Below are 19,364 nucleotides of genomic sequence, written 5' to 3' on the forward strand. Positions count from 1 at the left end.
TATGACTTGCCTAAGGTAACACAATAAGTAAGAGAAAGAACTAGGACTGCATTATCAAAAACAACTTCACTTTCCATTACACCAATTGTATCATTGCAACCTACTTCTTTTCCCTTTTTTTCTTACTTCTTTACTGTAATATGGGAATTCATTCTCTACCATTTTTTATGTTCCTTCTTCCTATATTCATTTAAATTCAATATCAATAGCAGGAAGACTTCTGAGAAGTCCTAATTCAAGACCATGTTCTAAAGCTTACATCACTACTGTGAAAATCTGAAATTTCATTATTATCCATTATTCCATTGATAGAGGTATTTTCCCATGTTGAAAGATATGTCTTGACCAAGTTGAAAAATTTTAAATATAGCTATATCCAATCATTTGGATATAAGTGCATTATATACTATAATCCTGGAAATTGAAATGATTTTATTTTTCCCTTTTCTTCATGGTGGGGTAAATAAAGGGAAATAGCAAGTAATTCAAAATCAGTCTCAAAGGTAATTAAGACAGATTTCATTTTATACAACCTTGTTTCCGTAACAACTCTCAAGAATATATCATAGTTGAGATATCTACTGATGATTCTCAAAATAATATGGTGACAGGGAAAGAGTTAGGTCCTAGTACTGACAGTAGCTATATGATCAGGAGTAAATTGCTTAATTTTTCTGAGTCTTAGTTTTTTCATCTTCAAAATGGAAATCTTAAGTTACCTACATTTTTGTGAGAAAAGTACACTGCTTTTCATTATAGTGTTATATAAATATGAATTGTTAATCAAAGCTATTTTGCCAAAAGTAATCAACAGTATGTTCTATCAAATAAGATTTTAAAATAAAGGTGAAGATTTTAAATATAGAAAGCTTATGAAAATCATAATCCTAAATAAATAAAAATTTGCATGGTATTCTATTCAAAGGATACACAAAATAGGGCATCAAGCTGGCATTGGTTCTCCTAAAATACCTATTTCTTTGCAAAGTAGTAATACAGCCTGAGTCTCTAGAGTTTTCAGTAATATAAAGTCAGAGAATCATAGAGTTTATAGGGACACTCAAGATCCTTCAAACCCTTCATTTTGTAGATGAGTGAACATAGACCCAAAAGGTTAAGTGTTTTTCCAAGATCACACAACCAATTAATTGTAAAGTTGACATAAGAATCCAGACTTCTTGATGTCCAATTCAATGTTACTCTTACTATGTGTGATTTTTTTTCCAAAAATAATAGTCTCATACTAAACAGCAACAACAGTAACAATATAGAAACATGTTAGCATTTTCACAGAAATAATATCGAAATGCATTCCTATGTTATTCAGTTACATAATGTTAAGAAATGTTAGAATTTTGCTCAGCATCACTCATTCATATACTTATTATTAGCATGACCATCTGGGGATTTTCTTTTTCCTCTCCACTTGATATGTCTCTCTGAAAGTATTGTTTTTGATTATCATTCTATAAGCTGCACCATTCCAGGACTGGCAAGATTAAATGAAATAAAGAATCCATAGGAAATTATTGCAAAATTCAAAAGATCTCATTTAAACTAACCACACCTAAAAAGAAATATGATACAAATCTCCAAAACCCAAGGGTCAAAAACATTCAGCTAACATATATTGACCTTTATTCTGTAAATAATGACATAATAAATAAATGGATGAACTCATAAGACCTGTACAAAAGACCAGGAGATATTGCACCAAGTTTAGATATGGGATATTTAGATTTAATATTAGCTAAACAGATGATCTACAAGTATATACACAATTTAAGGAGTTAAGGCAAAACCAGATGATACCTAGAATACAACTGAAAGTTTGAAAAATAGACATAATTAAAAACAAGGGGATCTCATCTCCTGCTAATAAAGTGGTTGTGTCTAAGGAAAAAAAATCCCTTAGGTTTTTAATAAAGTGGTTATTATCAATCACGTTAATTAAAGTTGAACAATAAAGTACACAATTTCCTGCAGAGGAGCATAATTTTGCCAAAGTTTATGGATTGATCACTCAGAACATGGGTAAGCAACATTTTTTTCCTTTGTCAGACTTATGGTCTATTCTTACTATTAGAAAATATAACTTGGAAAATATGAATCTTTCATGTATACAATTAAAATACAACTATGATGCATCCCCCTTCCCTCCCCCCCTTAGAGCTGTCATGTTTGTGATCACTGATTCAGGGTATATCTATGGGTCAGCCATCCAATACTCTACATGTAGAGAAGACAAAAAACCAGTCATTGAATAACAATTGCCAGTTATCTCAGGAGAATAAAATAAAGTTCTGAAAAACAAAAGAAAACAAATAGAACCAATAGCTCAATAAACAGTTCTTTGGCAGAAAGACAGGAATTCTTGATTGAAGTCTGAATGCAAATTGTCCTAATTTATAGACCTGGTTGCCAGTCCTTTTAAAATCATGAAATTCCACATTTCCAATGACTCTGGTTAAGTCCAATCAATGAAATTCTGAATAAATCTTGCAAGCAGCTTCTGACTGCTAATATTAAGCATAGATATGTATTGTCTGCTTAACATTCCAGTCCAAATATACTTAAACACACAAAATTCTGTGAAACTTCATACTGGTTCAGATTGGCCCAGTAGCCTTAAAGAGAATCCATATTCACCCATGAGAAACCAATAAGAAACATCAATCCAATGACGATAAAATGATCTTCAAATAACAGAGGAAATTGGCTGCTCCACACCTGGATGGATGTCACAGAGAAATCAGACTTTATAGGGGGAATACCAGAAAGCCAGAAAATGTAGAATACTGCCATCCTCCAACAAGATTACCTTTCTCCAGTTTCAGGTAAACCTTGTCCTCTTTATCTAGGTAGAGTAGAACTCCATTAGTAGCAGCTTCACGTGTAACATCCTTGTCTCCAGCGAATGCAGAAATTACTGGTTTTCCATTTAGCATCAGATTAACCTACAAGAAGAAAATCACTGAAAAGCTCCACTTAAAGGAAAAATATCTGCTGGGGATTATAAATTACATTGAGGGGATGAAGAATTGGGCAAAAGATCTAATGTTTGAAAAACACATCATTCTCCTTTCAAATTAAGGAACATTATTTACTGGACTGAGGTTGTTTGCCAAGTTCATGTTTTATTCCTCTGCAAGGAATTTTCTTAAAAACCAGAAGACAAATAACATCTATCTAGAGTAGATTAGGTACAAGAAACAGGGCCTCACTACAGGACCTTCATTAGAGATTCGCCCGGAGAATTCTGCTTAATCCCAATTTTTTGGTAATAAGGGAAACATGAATTTCTAGTATGTCACTGAAAATGGACCACCCTAATGACCTGATTAATCCAACTGCTATAAATGTCTGTCAAAACATTCAGAGGTTAAGACACAACAGTACTATGTTTAGCTCTCAAAAAAACTGTGAGGGTGTACACAGTGTAAACTCTCATCCCACTCCTTACTAGATTTCTAACAATTTAAAAGTATTTGTAATAATTAATAGTAATTAATGAAGATAGAAACAACTGCAAATTTTAATGACACAGCAAATGACTATTTTGCATATACATCCTCTTCCTACTCCTTCCTACTTCCTACTTCCAGTCTCAAGCCCTCATATCTGAATGAAACCTGAAAGTGTGAAACATAGAAAGTTTGGGTTATTTCAGTTCTGGAGGTCTATACTTTTATCCAGCACTCATTTTTCTAAAAGTAAGATTATATTAAGAAAAGAAAATTTAGAGAACTAACAGAAAGTTTAACCTAGAACTTGCAAGTTGTTCTCTTTCATCTTCACGGATACAATATAATATAAATCCATGAATTTTAGTCAAGATTTATTATGAAAACTCAAAAGAAAAATCTTTACTTAAAAATATGAATTTTGTGATTTATGTATTTGCATAAGCAAGCATGGCTGAGATTTTATGGTCCTGACTTTAAAGACTGATTTTATATTATAATATAACAATAGTATTGCTGCAGAGAAATCAGAATGACTTGTCTATAAATCCTAAGATTTACTGTATTAAAATGACTAAATATAAACTATGATGATGAAGACAATTAAGTTTCTTGAACATACCCTAAAAGTTTATTTCATTCTTTGTATATTTATTCCAAAGCTTTAATTACCAGTAATTAATAGAACTGTGGTTCAATTGGGATAATGTACATAAAGCATTTTGCAAATCTTATTGTTCCATATAATATTAGCTGTTATTTTATTACTATTGTTTTATAATATTTGCTTATTTTTAACCTGAATGAATCTGTTAATCTTAAAATTATCTCATTTCCAATTCAATGATTTTAAAAATGAATTAATTTTAAAATGAACTAAGGTTGATAAGCTCCATTTAGCACATAAAAGTTCTCCTGCAATTCATTCTATTAAATATGACTAAGCCACCTCTCTTAAGAGTTATGATCTGAATAAATTTTATCCCTATGTCCATTGTCAAATTTTCTCATTTAATAAGAAACAGTCTTGGAATTTAGGCATTATTTCTAAATAAGTAGAAAACTAACTATTTTGTTTGAAAAAGCAAAAGAGTTCATTTTGTTTCCCATATTTCCATCACAATTTAGAACCATGATCATCTAAATAAGTCCAACTGTTTGAGTGGTTATTTGAAAGAATTTTTATTTAAAAAAAACATACCTGAATTGTTTGGCTCTGATAGACTTTGATTACATGAAAACTGAAACTGTAAATTCCTTTCCTTGGTGCTACAAAGACAGACTCCAATGTGAAAAAATTGCCCACATTTACTAGGATCTACAAACAAAAATACACAGTAGTAATTAGTATAAACCTTCTCTTTCAGCAACACATATCAAAGAAAAAAATCCAAGGGTGGGGCATGAGGTGTAGAGGGTCTTTGACTAGTGATTATGGCTTTAAAAGCCCAGTTGCATTTGTGAAATTTATTACCACTTAAGTGACTTGGAAAATGTGCCCTTTTGTAGAAATATCACTCTGCTTTTAAAATGGCATAGGAAAAATGTAACTGTAGGATAGAAAATACTCAAGTTCTAACAATGCTCAGTTAGTTTAGATATATCCAAAGAATATGTGAGGATCTACTCATATTAGTTTTACCTTATAGAAAAGATATGAGACAGTTATCATGCATTTACATTACATCCTCTAAAAGTCATTGATATGTACAGAAGTGACGTTCCCAAGTCAACCAATCAGCATCCATGGAATCTCTGCAATCATCCCTGAAAACATTTTAGAGATGTGGGCATCCCTTCTTTTGGTGACATAATTCATGACACTGGACAACTGGCACACGGAATAGTCAGAATGACTCAATAACTAAAAGAGTCTACCTATCCTCTGTCTAGCTTCTTTGTCCATTTATCATTTCTATGGCATCTAGGCCTGATGCTTAGCAGATATTCTTTAGAAGGTTCTAAGGAATGATAGACAGAAGATAATGTAAGAAATAAGTAGTGTCCATGGTTTTGCACCACTGAGGCAGCCATCTAATTCATATTCAGACTTTAAGGGTCATTCCTATTCAAAGTTCAAAGGTCATTTTATAAGAAACATGTTGCCGAAGGATGAAGCAAGATAAAAGCTTCATCCGATAAATTGAAGTAGCATTTTATTGGTTATCAAAACAAGTCAGTAACACTAGACTTCAGTAAGTACACCATTAATCTAAATATAATATACACACCTTACTTGCTATATTCTAAGGTTAGTCTTTGTGTGTGTGTGTGTGTGTGTGTGTGTGTGTGTGTGTGTGTGTGTGTGATGAATAGCCGGGATTTCTTTATTCTTCATTCTTGATATAAATTCAAGAACATATTTTTCCTATAAAAACACCTTTCTCACATACTGAATTCATATTCCATTATCTCTTCTAATATACACTTTAAAATATTCTGTTTTACAGTATATCCATATATATATCCAGTATAACCTCCTGCAAATTGTCCAAGTAATATACTAGTATAGGTCATCCACACACCAATAACATAGTGATGATTGCCCAAATGAACAAATTCTGTATAACTGATCCCAATATGCTATTTTAATTTATTCTAAGATTCCACCACGTCTCAGATTAAACATTCAGAATGCTTTCCTCTGACTTCATGATCAGTGGGATTGTAGAGATAAAATCACTAGCTATGTTAATCATATTAAACAGAGGGTTGTTGGAGATTTTTTTCTGAAGCACATTTAAAATAATTTGAAGTGCTTAGTTGCGTCTTTGTGATTTTAGTGCAAGTCGCACAACTCATTAGCGATAATGGAAATTGCTGATTAGTGTTGACTACACAGAACGGCTGGTGTTGACTCTACATTATAATTAGAGCATTTATCTTAACTATATTTATAACTGAATGTAGCTTGTTGTCACCATGATCTATCACTCTCTGCACAGAAGAAAAAACCTTTCCTCTTCTAATTGACAGAAAGGTCACTGAAAAGGAACAGGAGGTACTGAAGATGTTTCAAATGGCCACAGCATTCTAGCATTAATTCTAGCATTAATTAATTCATCCTGAAATACAAAGTTCTTTTATTCCTTATTATCTTGGAGATGGGGAAAATTTGCACCAAGTCTAAAGGGTTACCTGAAATATACATTTTTGTTCATTTTTAACTTTTAACCATCCCACCCCTATAGTATTAGGGGGAGAAGGAGAGATTCTATGCTTGCTGTCAGATATCAAATGTGCTTCTTAAAAGGAATTAAATAATTAATACAAATTCTACCTCATTTCTTCTTCTTTGCTTTTTTAAAATATCATTTCACCTGATCTCCTGCCTAGACATATGGGTATATATATACATATATATTTGTGTGTATGTGTATATAAATATGCATGCACACACATGTTTATACATTTATATGTATCCATATATATACATGTATAGGTGCACATATATGTCTTATCAATTGGTTAGGGTGCAGAGTATTAATATGATTGGTGCTAATTGGGTTGGCAACCAAAATCTTTCCTCCAGTTTTTTTTCCCTTCCCAGCTACATCTGAAGCAGAAGAGAAGTATCTAGGAGTTCCCTTGCATCACAAACCTATAGGGATAGTCAGCCAGTCTAAATAGCAATGGTTGATTTCTCTAGTCCCAGAAAGTCCCTCTCTTTCGCACAATTTGCAAGGCTGGTGGTTCAGTGATAGCTTTTTCTTAGCCTGTAGAGGAGAGAAAGTATCTGCTTCCCTGTGTTTCCCAGGGGATCTCAGTAAACCTGCTGTCATTCTTTCCTTCTTCTGTTCTGCAACTTTTCACAAAGTGCTAGAAAAGAGACCAAATTCTACTTGAGGTACAACAGCAGGAGAACTTGGAACGCAGGTAATGATAGTCATAATGGAAAGGAAGTGGGAGGGAACGAGTTTGGAAGTCTCTGGATGACCCTGCCAGGCAAAGGGAGCCTAGAGTGTAACTTCTTGGGGCAGCAAATCAATCAAATATTTATAACCTTATTAAAGGTGCAAGAAAAGAGAAATCATGACACATACTCCAGAGAAGTGAGGGAGTGGGAGTAATATATTTCTCCGGAAGACAAGAGATAATTCCCCTAGTTGAACCCCCTCAGATTCCATGACCTGTTGCCACCAAACGCGTCCTGAGTTCTCTCTCTCTCTCTCTCTCTCTCTCTCTCTCTCTCTCTCTCTCTCTCTCTCTCTCTCTCGCCTGTTTCTCTACCACTGGTCAAGCCTGCCTTCTGGGAAAGACCAAGAACAGGTGTAGCTTTGCCAGAAAGCTCCTGACACAAGACACTATCCCAAGGAGCGGGGTCGAGGGCCCTCTCCCCTGAGCCTAAACCATTTTCCCCTCTTGTCCCTATCTGGTAGCTTTGGCATGACTAGGCTTAAATCTAGACAGCTATGGTAATGACAAACTGCCAGAAAATCCCCACCCTGGACCCAACTCTGACCTGATCGAAGTAAATAATGCGTGTCTTGTTGCTCATCTCCGATGGCTCGTGGTTGGTGCTCCTCACGGCAGAGAAGGCAACCTTGGAGTTGGCTGCCCGGACTGAGATACCCAAGGGAGATGAGGAAGAGCCCTTGGCGTCTGTAGCCGGATTGGAGTCGCATACCACCAAACACTTGCCCTCCAGGACTATGGGCTCAGTATCGTTCTGCGCCCACACAGACAGCCCAGGCAGAGTCAGGGCTAGGAGAACCGCTGGGACCATGGACAGCGCCTGGCTCCCGGAGCCCATCCTGAGCAACCTCGGCTGCAGCCGGCAGGCGCTCCCCAGCGTTGGCTCACTACCTTCACCGACCCGGGAGCTCTGAAACCAACCAAAAGCAAGAACCGGAGCGGGTGCAGGAGCGGGAGCTGGAACAGCGGTAGCAGTAGTATTAGCAGCAGCAGCAGCAGCAGCAACAGCAGCAGCAGCAGTAGCAGCAGCAGCAGCGTAGCACACAGTTCCACCAATTCTGTGGTTTAAAGTCAAAGTCTTCCCTCTAGCTCTCTCGCTCCCTCTGTTACCTTTGTCCTTTAAGGAGCTCATGCAGAACCCCTACCCCACCCTCCTCCCCCAAATATTCAACCCTTTCTAGTTCCTCCGCACCCACCCTTTTCCTTCGGCATCCAAAATGTCTCCCCCTAAAAATATTCTCACCCCAAGCCCAAACACCCCAAGGTGTGTAATCGATGATGAAGGTAAGACGTGGAAAAGAGAAATCAGGAAGAAACAAAAACATCTGACTCTCCCATCATTTCTTCAATCGGATGCTCCTGGCTGGCCTTGTTGAAGTCTGACTGCAGCGAGATATGGACTAGAGAGGTGGGAACTGCCCCCCTCACCTACTCAGATCCAGAATCTGATATCATGGGTAGGATGTTCGCAATTCCTACTTTCTCTTCACCACAAATTCCCCAAAGCCTTATGTCATACCAATACAGTCCAACTATCAGCTCCCTAAGCAGAACGAGCCAGAGAGTGGATTTACTATAGGACGTGTGTGTGTGTGTGTGTGTGTGTGTGTGTGTGTGTGTGTGTGTGTGTGTGTTCCTCTTTTACTCCTTGAATGCCTTGCCACAACTTTCTCCCCGCCTGATATAAGAGTTAAAGAAGACGTTAATTTTAGGAAGGGCATGGGTTTGAGCTTGCTTACTGATAATCCGGGGTCAGTTTCAGAAAAAAAAATGAACAAGCCTGAAAAACCCTCACAACCTGTGATTAACTTGAACCTTAAATACCACCATCAAATATGACCCGCCTATTTTTGTGAACTTAAGGACCCCTCTCTCCATCTTTAAGGAGTTTGCCTTAGTCTCGGAGTGTGTGTGTGTGTGTGTGTGTGTGTGTGTGTGTGTGTGTGTGTGTGTGTGCAGGCGCACTCCTACCTGTGTGAACAGTTGCCTATAATCCTATACTTTTCCCCAAAACCCACTCCTGGCTGTACAAAGCCCTCGCCCCTTCCTTTTCATATTCTGCCGCTGACAAACGTGACTAGTGCTTTGCTATCCTTGCCCTTCCTGCAAAGGCTAGTGTACGCAAGAATTGGGATTGCCCTAGAAGTGCGTCTCTGACAGCCTCTTGTATAAAGATGAATATGCCTCGATTCCAGTTGCACCACGCTGTCCAGCGGCCCAGGAGGAGAACTCCTAACGTTGGAACTGAGTCCGGTGCAAGCATTTGTCTCCAGAAATCCCTCCCGCCAGGCAAGCCAAGGCTGCGGAAACCCAAAAGGGTCCCTGCAGAGCCAGAGCCACTGACTCCGAGCAGTCAGTTATCCCTAAGGAAGATGTCCTTCCTTTTCGTTATTTCGAGAAACACTACTTTAGTACCCATCCCAAGGGAAAAGGGAGAAAACCAGGATTAGTTTAGCTTTATTAGCAAAATAAATGTTCTCGGTTTTGTTTGTCGATGTTTTTAGCCCCATTGAGTAAAAGCAAAAGGTAGTATTCCCTTTCTATTATATCAGCTGGGTTCTAAACTTAAACACACACACACACACACACACACACACACACACACACACACACACAGAGTAGCTGCCACCACCACCTGGACCATCACGACAATCACCACCTCATCATCATCATATATAATGAATTTCTACAAGATACCTCTTTTTTCTTCCCAACCTACAACTAGCCCTGAATAAAACTATGATGTAAGTACTTTCAACTGCCTGAGCCATCTTCTCTAGATCTGTTCCCTCAGGCCCCCTGTGAGAGGTTTAATAGAATTCTGAGAATAAAACTTTAGAGATCATCATTTTGCAGATGAGGAAATGAAGGCATTGAAAGAGTGAGAAACTAGACAAATGTAACAGTTAATATAAAGAGAAGGAATACAAGCATTTTAACTCCTGACCCAGGATCCCTTCTCCATAATCAGATATTCTTCCTGGGCTTTCCCAACCTCCCCTTGGTCAGCACCTTGCTCTGGGCAGGGAGAAATGAGAAATTCTTTCACTACATATGTAAACTGATGACAATTGAAAATTCTACTCAATTCAGTTCATTTAAGCAAGGATTTATTAAGCAGTTACTTAATGTAAAGCACTATACCAAAAAATACAAGGATTTTTAAAAAACTACACAAGCCCTGTACTACAGACAACTTGCATTCATTTGGGAGGATGGACAGGAACACAAATATAATCTAAGGTCAGAAATATGGGTCAAAGGAAAAGTAAGACAAATTTCTCTAGAAAAAAATTCTAAGAAAGGAAAAAATATTAAGGAAGTCAGTCTGTTTTAAATTTCAAGCTATATTGCAAAGCAGCAGTCATTAAAACAATCTGGTAGTTGTGGTTGTTCAGTCATTCTTCAGTCAGGTCCAATTCTTTGTGACACAATTTAGGGTTTTCTTGGTAAGAATCCTGGAGTGGCTTGTCATTTCCCTTTATGACTATGAGATTATATACACAATACACAGTAATAAATGACCATAGTAGTGTAGTATTTGATTAAATCAAAAGATCTGAATTTTGAGGAAAAGACTTTGACATTTGACAGAAATGACTGGGGGAAATTGGAAAGCAATTTAGTCATAGAATAAATCTACACCATCTACCAATATAAGGCAAAAATGGGTAAATGATTTAGACATAAAGGCTCATATAAGTAAGATAAGGAGCATGGAAAAATTTAACTGTCAAATCTATGGAAAAGAAAAAAATGTATAACCAACAAGAGATAGAGAAAATTACAAGATCAAAAATAATTTTGATTATGTGAAATTAGAAAACTACCCAAAATTCATGCAATTAAAATTAGAAGGAAAACAGGAAAATGGGGGAAAGTTACAAAAAAAAATCCCTTAAGTTTATAGGTAACCAAGCCAAATGTATAAAAATAAGAACCATTCCACCGTTATCATCAAAGGCTATAAATGGGTAGTTTTCAGAAGAAATCAAATCTATCCAATGAAAAAAAATACTCTAATTCACTATTCATTAGAGAAATGCAAATTGAAACAATTCTGACATAATACTTCTTGCCTATCAGATTTGCTAACATGATAGAAAAGAGAAACAATAAATGCTGGAGGAGATGTGGAAAAACTGGGACACTAATGAACTATTGGTAGAATTGTTAAATAGTCCAGCAATTCTGGAGAATAATATGGAGTTATGATGGAAGGGCAATAAACCGTGCAGATCCTTTGACCCAGCAATTACCTGTATATCCCAAAGGATCAAAGAGAAAGGAAAATTATCCATTTGAATAAAAAAATAGTTATAGCAGCCCTTTTGTGGTAGCAAAGAATTAAATATTGAGAGGTTGCCAATCAATCAGGAAATGTCTGAAAAAATTATGGTATTTGATTTTAATGAAACACTCTCATGCTATAAAAATAATGAGCAGGATGGTTTCGGGTAAACTAGGAAGACTGAGATGAACTCATGCAAAGTGAAGTGGGCAGACCCAGGAGAACAGCAATAGTAATATTTTTAAGAATGATCAACTATGAAAGATTTAAGTACTCTCATCAAGACAGTAATTCAATCCTAAGAACCCATGATGAAAAATGATATCCACTTTAAGAAGGACAACTGAACTACAAATATATTTTGAAGCAATTTTTTAAAAAATCTTTACATTTGTTTTAATTTGTTTGTGTCTTCTTTCACAGCATAGTTAATATGAGAAAATGTTTTATGTGACCTCACAGGCATAATTGAAATCAAATTGCTTTTCTTTTCAAGGAAAAGGGAGATGTGGTGAGGAGAAAGAGAATTTGAAACAAAAAAAAATTATATGCTTATTTAAGAATTTACATGCAATTAAGAAATAAGTAATGAAATAAGTAAAAATAACTTTGAAAAGAAAAATTCAGAGAGTGAAAGAATTCTTTTATCTTAGAAGGAGCCAAAGAGAGATCTGGAAATCCTTCATGGAGAGTGTGGAATTCAAATTAGTTTTATAGAAATGAATCAAAAGGGGGTGGCTAGGTGGCACAGTGGATAAAGCACCAGCCCTGGAGTCAGGAGTACCTGGGTTCAAATCTGGTCTCAGATACTTAATAATTACCTAGCTGTGTGGCCTTGGGCAAGCCACTTAACCCCATTTGCCTTGCAAAAAACCTAAAAAAAAAAAAGATGAATCAAAAGAATATGCATTTTTAGTCCCAATTTCTAATTGTAAAATAAAAGTCTTACCCTATTTATGGAATTTCTAACATGAGTTTAGAGGAAGATAGATTGATGTGAACAGTGTAGTGCTCAGTATCTCAAACCATACTCTAGTGGAAATATTATTGCAAAGGGATTTAGGGGAACTAAGTATGAGTCATAGAGCCATCACTAACTAACTTCTGTGAGCTTCAGAAAACATTTAGCCTAAGTCTCAGTTTTCCCCTCTATAAAATAGAAACACTAGGCTACATCATGATCTATAAGATTCCTCCTAGTTCTAACAATCTATTATCTTATGGAACTACACTGAGAGAGAGTATTTTTTTCCTTATGAAAAACTATCTCCCTTTCCTCAAACTCATCTGTTCCCCTGTTCTTAGAAAAATAGCCTTTTACTAAAAACTTTTAGAACAGGATTAAAAATTAATCACCATCAAACCACAGTAATTTTTAACCCAGAAAGAATTGAACAAATCAAGAATAGTGTTTTAGCTGCTACCAACCTGGCTAGTTTTCTATTAAGTTGTTATTTGAAATGCGTAAACTGAGAAATTCACCAACAAATTTGGATGAGTTGTGTCCTGTATTTTTCACCATTGTGAAACACAAAAATTAAATTCTATTCCAGAGAGTTCCATTTTGAGCTTTTGAAATAAGCCAGGGAAAATTTTCAGTTCTGCAAAATAGAGCTCAACTTGGAAAATAAATAAGAAATGAATTCAGCACTCTAACGAATGTTTCCTTTTTTAAAAATAAATCTAATATTGTTTTAGCAGTTTCTAGTCATATTATCCCATAGAAATCAGATTCCCCCAAAACTAAAAATATTAAAAAATCTTTAGTATTTTTTTCTAATTTTTGAGAAAAATACATCTCAGGTGCAAAGATGCTACATATTATAAAGTCCTGAGATCTAAGGTCTAACCTGAAAAATAACCAAGTAAATTGCATGATAGAAAACCCCATACATACTCAACAGTCTTAGTCACAGCTCAGTAGTGCAGAAATGGAAAGTCTAGAAAGGGAGAATGGAAGTGAGATTAACATTTTGCCCAAAATAAGGTCCATTGACTAGTATGATTAGCATTTGCTTTCTAAACCTACAATTATCTACCCAAGAAAAATGCTATACTTTACTTTTGCAAATGACTGAAGGAATAATTTCTAAGCAAACAATATATAAATCTTAAAATATGTCTGAAAATTTCTGGAAGATAATGGATCCTTGTTTAGGACCTTAAACTAATACATTTTCATCTCTCTTTTTTTTATGTGAAAACATTACAGGAAAAATCAATTTCTTGTTCTGAGGACTGAGGTATATTTGAGGTAATCCATCTGAACTCTAACCCAGCTTCACATTTAACAAACAATATATAATTGTAAGACTCCTGGAAAGTCTTATTTCTTTATTATCTATATCTTTCCAGAGTTAATGTATGGGCATGTCATGGAATATTCGAATCTTCAAGGTATGAAAATTATATGGAAAAGTACATGGCAAGTAACCTTGCCTACAAATAATTGCCCATGAGAAGGCATATGAAAACTATCAACAGATCCACATTTAACTGGAAAATTACTTAGACTATGCCTTTAAGGCAAGTATCCAGAGCATTATGGACATTCTTTGTTATATGAAGTTAAAAGAATTCACAGAAAGGTTTTAGTATTTTTGATAGGTTTTACATGAAGTGTTTATGGAAATGAATAAATAAGAATTGCCCAAGAGGAAAAGGAATGGAGGAATTGTGATCTGTACTGGTAGAAGGAGTTGTCATTTGGATGAGAGCTAAGATCCGTCAAACCAGTCACAATCATTTAAGACAAGCTGGTGATGCTATCCAAGTAAGCTTGTCAGCCATATTTTAGGAAGTAAAACCTACTATCCTTTGTAGGGTTAGGACAGTGGTATGGATTATGGCATTTTAAAAAGCATGATACTAAGAACCAAGACTGTGTAATTCAAGTGCGAGCTCAACCACTTAGTTAATTGTACAGCATAATATAGAGTAGAAAGAACTGGATTTGAAATTAGAGGATTTGACTTCTAATTGCAGCTTCCTTTTCTCCTTCACTATAGACTGAAGATAAATACAAAAAAAATTTAAGTTCTCTTCCTCTGCCTCTATCTCTTTCTCTCTGTTTCTCTATATCTCTCTGTCTCTCTCTGTCTCCGTCGTCTGTCTGTCTGTCTCTCTCTCTCTGTCCTCACCCCTCCCCCTCTCTCCCCCCTCCTTCCCTCTCTCCCCTTTAGTATCCATCAGCACTCTCTTTAGTGCTGCAATGCAAAGTCTTTTAATACATTCAAAGTTCACCCTAAAATGTCATTTTGTTTTAAGGTAAACAAAATGGACCAATAAATAAAACCCAGCAGAAAGATTTTGAGATAAGATGTTTTAAATAAAGTTAACAAAAATAACATTCACCAGAACAAATAGATACAGAATTTGGAAAGTTGCAAATTACAGTAATAAGGAGTGATTACCAAAAAAAGTTTGAAACTTCTTCAGTGGAGAATTTGACTGTTTCCAGAATTGCTCAGGTTTTTTAAAAGTATATTCTAAATTTCTGGAGATGTGAGAAAACTGAAAGATAGGGCACTGGAAGAGAATTTTGAAAGGGTGTATAGACTAAGATTAGGAGGTTGAGGGGAAAAGATGAGGAAATTTTAGAGGGATGTTAAAATAAAGAAGATAATGATAGGAGAAAAAGATGAGGTATTAGCGATAGGGTAAAAAGAGAGGCTGAGATGCAAAATAGTGAGTAAAATTAAAATGGAGGGCCATTCACAAATAGTTACTGGAACTTTGTCAAATCTATAAGAATATTAGTTATTCCCCAATTGCTTTTTGAAAAGACATGACATTTTTAAAGAATAAAATAGAATAATAGAATAGAATAAAATGAATAGAAGAATAGAATAAATGGGAGTGGGGAGGAATTGGATGGAGGGAAATACAGCAAGTAATAGCAACTGTGGAGGAAAATATTGAAACAATTTCTCTGATGGACATGATAAATAATACCTTCCATCCCAAACACAGCTAATGTATCTTAATACAGACTGAAGTATACCTTTTTTTCCCTTCACTTTATTTTTCTTGAGGTTTCCTCTTTGTTAGGTGGATTATGTTTACTTTTACAACAAGACTATTGTAATAATGGGAAAAAATAAAGAATATCTGTTTTGCAAAAAACATGATATGGCAGTTTTCCTATGAAGAAATCAAAACAATTTATAACTTTAAAAAGGCTTTAAATCATTTTCAAATAGAGAAATGCAGATTAAAATAACCTTGAGAGATTTTATAATTATCAAGTTGGCTAAAAAGATAGGAGACAAATGTTGGAGAGAACAGGGGAAAATGGGACACTAATTCATTGTTTGTGGAGAGCAATCTTGAATTATGCCCAAAGAGTTGTTAAACTACTCATACACTTTGACCTATCAATATCACTACTTGGTCTGTTTCCAAAGATGATTATGGAAAAAGGAAAAGAAGTGATATATTCTAAAATGTTTATAGCAACTCTCTTTGTGGTGGCAAAAAATTGGAAATTGTAGGGATGCCCATCAACTGGGAAATGGCTGAAAAAGTTGAGATGAAATAATACTGTTATAAGAAATGATGAGTTCAAAGATTTTAGAGAAACATAGAAAGACTTGCACAAAATAATGAAGAGTTAAATGAATAGAACCAAGAAAACATTTTGTACAGTAACAACAGTATGATTTTATGAAGTTATCTGTATCCAAAGAATTAATAAATAGAAGTGTATATATATATATATATAAAATTATATGTACATATACATAGATAGATAGATACATAGATACATAGATAGATACATAGATAGACAAATAGATAAACCTATTTGTGCCTAGTGGTTGCCATTTCTATAGTGGGGGAATGGAATAAAAAAGTAAAAATAAACATATAATAATTTGTCATATATTTGAAAGGAATAGCAAGTTGTGCATAATGGATTTGCAGCTTCACATAAAATCACCTTTTTATTATCCTAAGTTTTGTAATTGTTTGCTTGATTCCATAATTTAAAAGCAAAAAGTTTATGCCGGAGAGATATAATAAAGATACTATACCTTTGATTACCATTTCCAAATATATTTCTAACTGTAATAATAATAATAATAATGATAATAATAATAATAAAATTACAGACTTCTTAATATTTGTTCATCTCACTGAAAATTGTCCCCAATAATTTGATATTTCAATTTATATATTATCCTCTCAATGTACACACTCCTTTCAATGGTATAGCTCAAAACTTATTAATGTACTCCTATCTTGAGCAATTTTTATCCATGTGTTTCCATAAATCCTCTATATAAAAGACTCAACAATCTGGAAACCATTCACTGAGTTTTTAAGTATTCCAAGTTCAACTTTCATAATGCTTGGTTGATCCATACTATTGTCATTTTGACTGGCACACCTCCTTGTCAGATCAGATATTTCCTGGATGGTCTCCTTCATGACATTTCTTGTGGGAAGCCATGAAGAGATATGTGCCCAATAATGAATTGGCTATAATACTTTAATACTCTAATGGAAGTGCCTTTTCCATTATTTTGGACTTTATTACTTCTTTTTATTTAGAAGCATTATATGTCTGTGAGGAGGAAGAATATAGCTTACATTATCTGGTTTTCCATTTCCCCAAAAATGATTTGTTTAACACTTCTCACAATAATATTAATAAGAATCAAAGCTTTCATTTTCATTATACATTATAACTTACAAAGTATATCCTTCATAAATAGATAAGCTGTCTACATCTGATTACTATTATTTCATCAGTTGAGAAACAGGCTTAAAGAATACTTGGTTTCCTCTATTAGATAATAAGCTATCCCATAGATAACCTTATAAGTCCAGTACTAGTTAAGAAAGTGTAACACATTTTCATGATGGGTCATAAAGTGACTCTCTCTCTCTCTCTCTCTCTCTCTCTCTCTCTCTATATATATATATATATATATATATATATATATATATATATATATATATATATATATATGTATATCACTGTCCTGGATTTGTCCTGTGCTTCTTAATTAGGTACCTGCAGGATTCTTGAAAAGAATCCAAGGTATATCATGATTTTTAGATCATTTAGATATGGCCATCATATTTGGCTCACAGTCTCTCAAACAACAAAAACCCACCAACTAACTTAACTTTTTTAGCCATCTGTCTGTTGGATAAATAGCTACCTCTTGGATGGACCAACTCATTACTTAAGCAGCTGGTCTTTTAGCTATTGGCAGGGCTGAATCACTTCTGGGTTGGGTCCAGTGTTTCTGGGCCAACATCATGGATTTACGAGGTCTTTTCTATGTCTTTGTAAATTCTTCTAAGATAAAATTGAGAAAAATCAAGGACATTTAACAGTGAATTGAGGGGCAGTAGTGAATAAAGAATTTAAATATTTTTTCATCACTCATCACTCATTCTTGAATGTCTCTCCTCCTTTACTTCCTTTGTTTTTCCCTTTTTTCTGATTTTCTGATTCATATTCAGTCTGCTTTTAATTTCTGCTTTAGCTCCCTTTTTTTCTCTTAGGCTTTATAGTCTTTAATTTTTACCTTGAAGGAAACTTAGATAACAATTTATCCAGTCCCTTCTTTTTAGAGCTGTGGAAACTGAGACTCAGAGATAATAATGAGATTTGCCAAAGAGTATAGACTATAATTCAATAACATGATAATGTATAAAGCACCATGCCAGTTGCTATAGACCTAAAGACAGAAATAAAACTTCTTTTCTCAAGGAATTTACATTATTTCAAGGGCATACAAGATTTACACAAATGACTCTAGTACAAGAAAAATTGAAGCAGGAGAGAATTCAATCTAGCATTATTAGAGAAGACTTCCAAGAGGAAATGACATCTGAGTTGAGTCTAGAAGGAAAGCAAGATTTCTGAGAAGTAGATGTGAAAATATGGTATTTCCTAGACATAAAAGATAACTTGTGCAAGTATATAAAACTAGGAAATGTAGTACTGAGTTCATGAAATAGTTTGTACTTTCTTGGGATGAAATGGTGTCAATGAAAGGTAAAAATCTGAGATAAAGTTGGAAGGGAAGAGAAAGCCAGACTGTATAGAGTCTTAGATGTCAAAATTATTTCCTTCTTTTGTCCCTTCTTCCTTCATTCCTTTCTTTGTTCCTTTCTCCTTCCTTCTAAACTAAGGTATTTGCATTTTATCATATAGATAATGGAAAGTCACCAAAAACTTTCAAGCTCAAGAGAACATAATCAGAACTAAGCTCCATATAGATTATTCAAGTATCTGGGTTGAAAATGAATTAGAGAGAGAGAGAGAGAGAGAGAGAGAGAGAGAGAGAGAGAGAGAGAGAGAGAGAGAAGAAACACTGGAACCAATTAGAAGACTTTCATCACAGTCTAGGCTAGAAATAATGTATGGTCTATAAAAGTTGTGTGGATAAAAAGAGGGAATAGATGCAAGAGATTTTGTGTCAGTACAATAAATAGGATTCTGTAACAGATTACATACAGGTGTTGAGGGAAAGAGAAGATTAAAAGTAATGGAAGTTATGAACTTGAAACCAAATCCAACTCTTCTCATTTAAAAGTCAAGTTTTTTTTCTGTATACTAGAATACTTCTCCTACAAGTTAGAAGGTGTGTTGAATGAATTAAGTTTTTTTGAAGGAAATAAAGGGGGGGGAATAATAATTCACTGAGCTTTATACTCCATTTGTTCTATGAATA

General features: G+C 34.8%; 1 protein-coding gene across 1 annotated transcript; it reads right to left on the reverse strand.

Moving 5' to 3' along the window:
* Positions 1-2,721: 2,721 nt before the first annotated feature.
* On the reverse strand, positions 2,722-8,511 carry CBLN4 (cerebellin 4 precursor). The gene is made up of 3 exons (XM_074227362.1): positions 7,927-8,511; positions 4,666-4,782; positions 2,722-2,957 (listed from the first exon to the last, which is right to left on the reverse strand). Exons 1-3 carry the CDS (start codon positions 8,509-8,511, stop codon positions 2,760-2,762), a joined length of 900 nt encoding a protein of 299 aa, XP_074083463.1. The 3' UTR covers positions 2,722-2,759.
* Positions 8,512-19,364: the final 10,853 nt, after the last annotated feature.

The sequence above is a fragment of the Macrotis lagotis genome, chromosome 1 (genome assembly GCF_037893015.1).
Source record: "Macrotis lagotis isolate mMagLag1 chromosome 1, bilby.v1.9.chrom.fasta, whole genome shotgun sequence".
In the NCBI taxonomy this organism is placed as follows: Eukaryota; Metazoa; Chordata; class Mammalia; order Peramelemorphia; family Peramelidae; genus Macrotis; species Macrotis lagotis.

Excerpts from the sequence above, each read along its gene's own strand:
- CBLN4 (XM_074227362.1), bottom strand. The coding sequence starts at position 8,511 with ATGAGCTCCTTAAAGGACAAAGGTAACAGAGGGAGCGAGAGAGCTAGA. Across the intron at positions 4,783-7,926 it reads GCATTATTTACTTCGATCAG|ATCCTAGTAAATGTGGGCAA; the intron begins GTCAGAGTTGGG and ends TTTTGTTTGTAG. Across the intron at positions 2,958-4,665 it reads ATCAGAGCCAAACAATTCAG|GTTAATCTGATGCTAAATGG; the intron begins GTATGTTTTTTT and ends TTCTTCTTGTAG.